General features: G+C 39.1%; 1 protein-coding gene across 1 annotated transcript; it reads right to left on the reverse strand.

Annotated features, from left to right (window-relative positions):
- JH06_5984 (hypothetical protein) lies at positions 1-284 on the reverse strand (the record flags this gene model as incomplete). The annotated part of the gene is made up of 1 exon (XM_014669131.1): positions 1-284. A coding segment is annotated over one exon (284 nt), but the record flags the coding sequence as incomplete, so codon positions are not given.
- Positions 285-668: the final 384 nt, after the last annotated feature.

The raw sequence follows: 668 nt of genomic DNA on the forward strand, positions 1-668 counted from the left end.
CGAATCGATACAATCAATCCAGACACTTCATTCAATGAGGCAATGTTGAATGTCTTCTTGTACAACTGAATACGATTTGAAGAAGCAGGGAATGATCCTTTAGCGGCCTGTTGCCAACCCGATGTATCAGAATTATGCCAATTGGTAGGCACTTCACTCATCTTATAATACCATTGTTCTGAATGATTGATAGAAGGACGACGAACATACACATTGTGAACATTACCTTGATTACCATCATATCGTCCTTTCACAACCATCTCTTGCTCACCCTCAGGAAGCATGTAGTACATGTAATAATATGAACCAGATGACCAATAGGTAGANGTGGAATAGAATGAAACATCAAATCGATCAACATTGAGACAGAGATAATGAGTCCAATCTTGACTGGCAGGATGAGAATGAGCTGATTGAATCTCATACACAATGTTATCATTGGATGAATCACGAATTCTGAAATACTCATTCTGAGGATTAGTCTTGTAAGTTCGAACAATCTTATAGAATGTTCCAGAACACTCAGTGAATGTGATAGTCAAGACTCCAGTAGCAGCAGGAGTAGCAACAGCAGAAGAAATGGTGTATGTTTGAGTACCAGTTACAGTTGATATTCCTGAAATCTTACAAGTATTAGGATCCAGAGATACTCCATCAGGAAGGGCAGG

The sequence above is a fragment of the Blastocystis sp. subtype 4 genome, assembly GCF_000743755.1.
Source record: "Blastocystis sp. subtype 4 strain WR1 chromosome Unknown seqid_1143, whole genome shotgun sequence".
NCBI lineage: Eukaryota > Bigyra > Opalinata > Blastocystidae > Blastocystis > Blastocystis sp. subtype 4.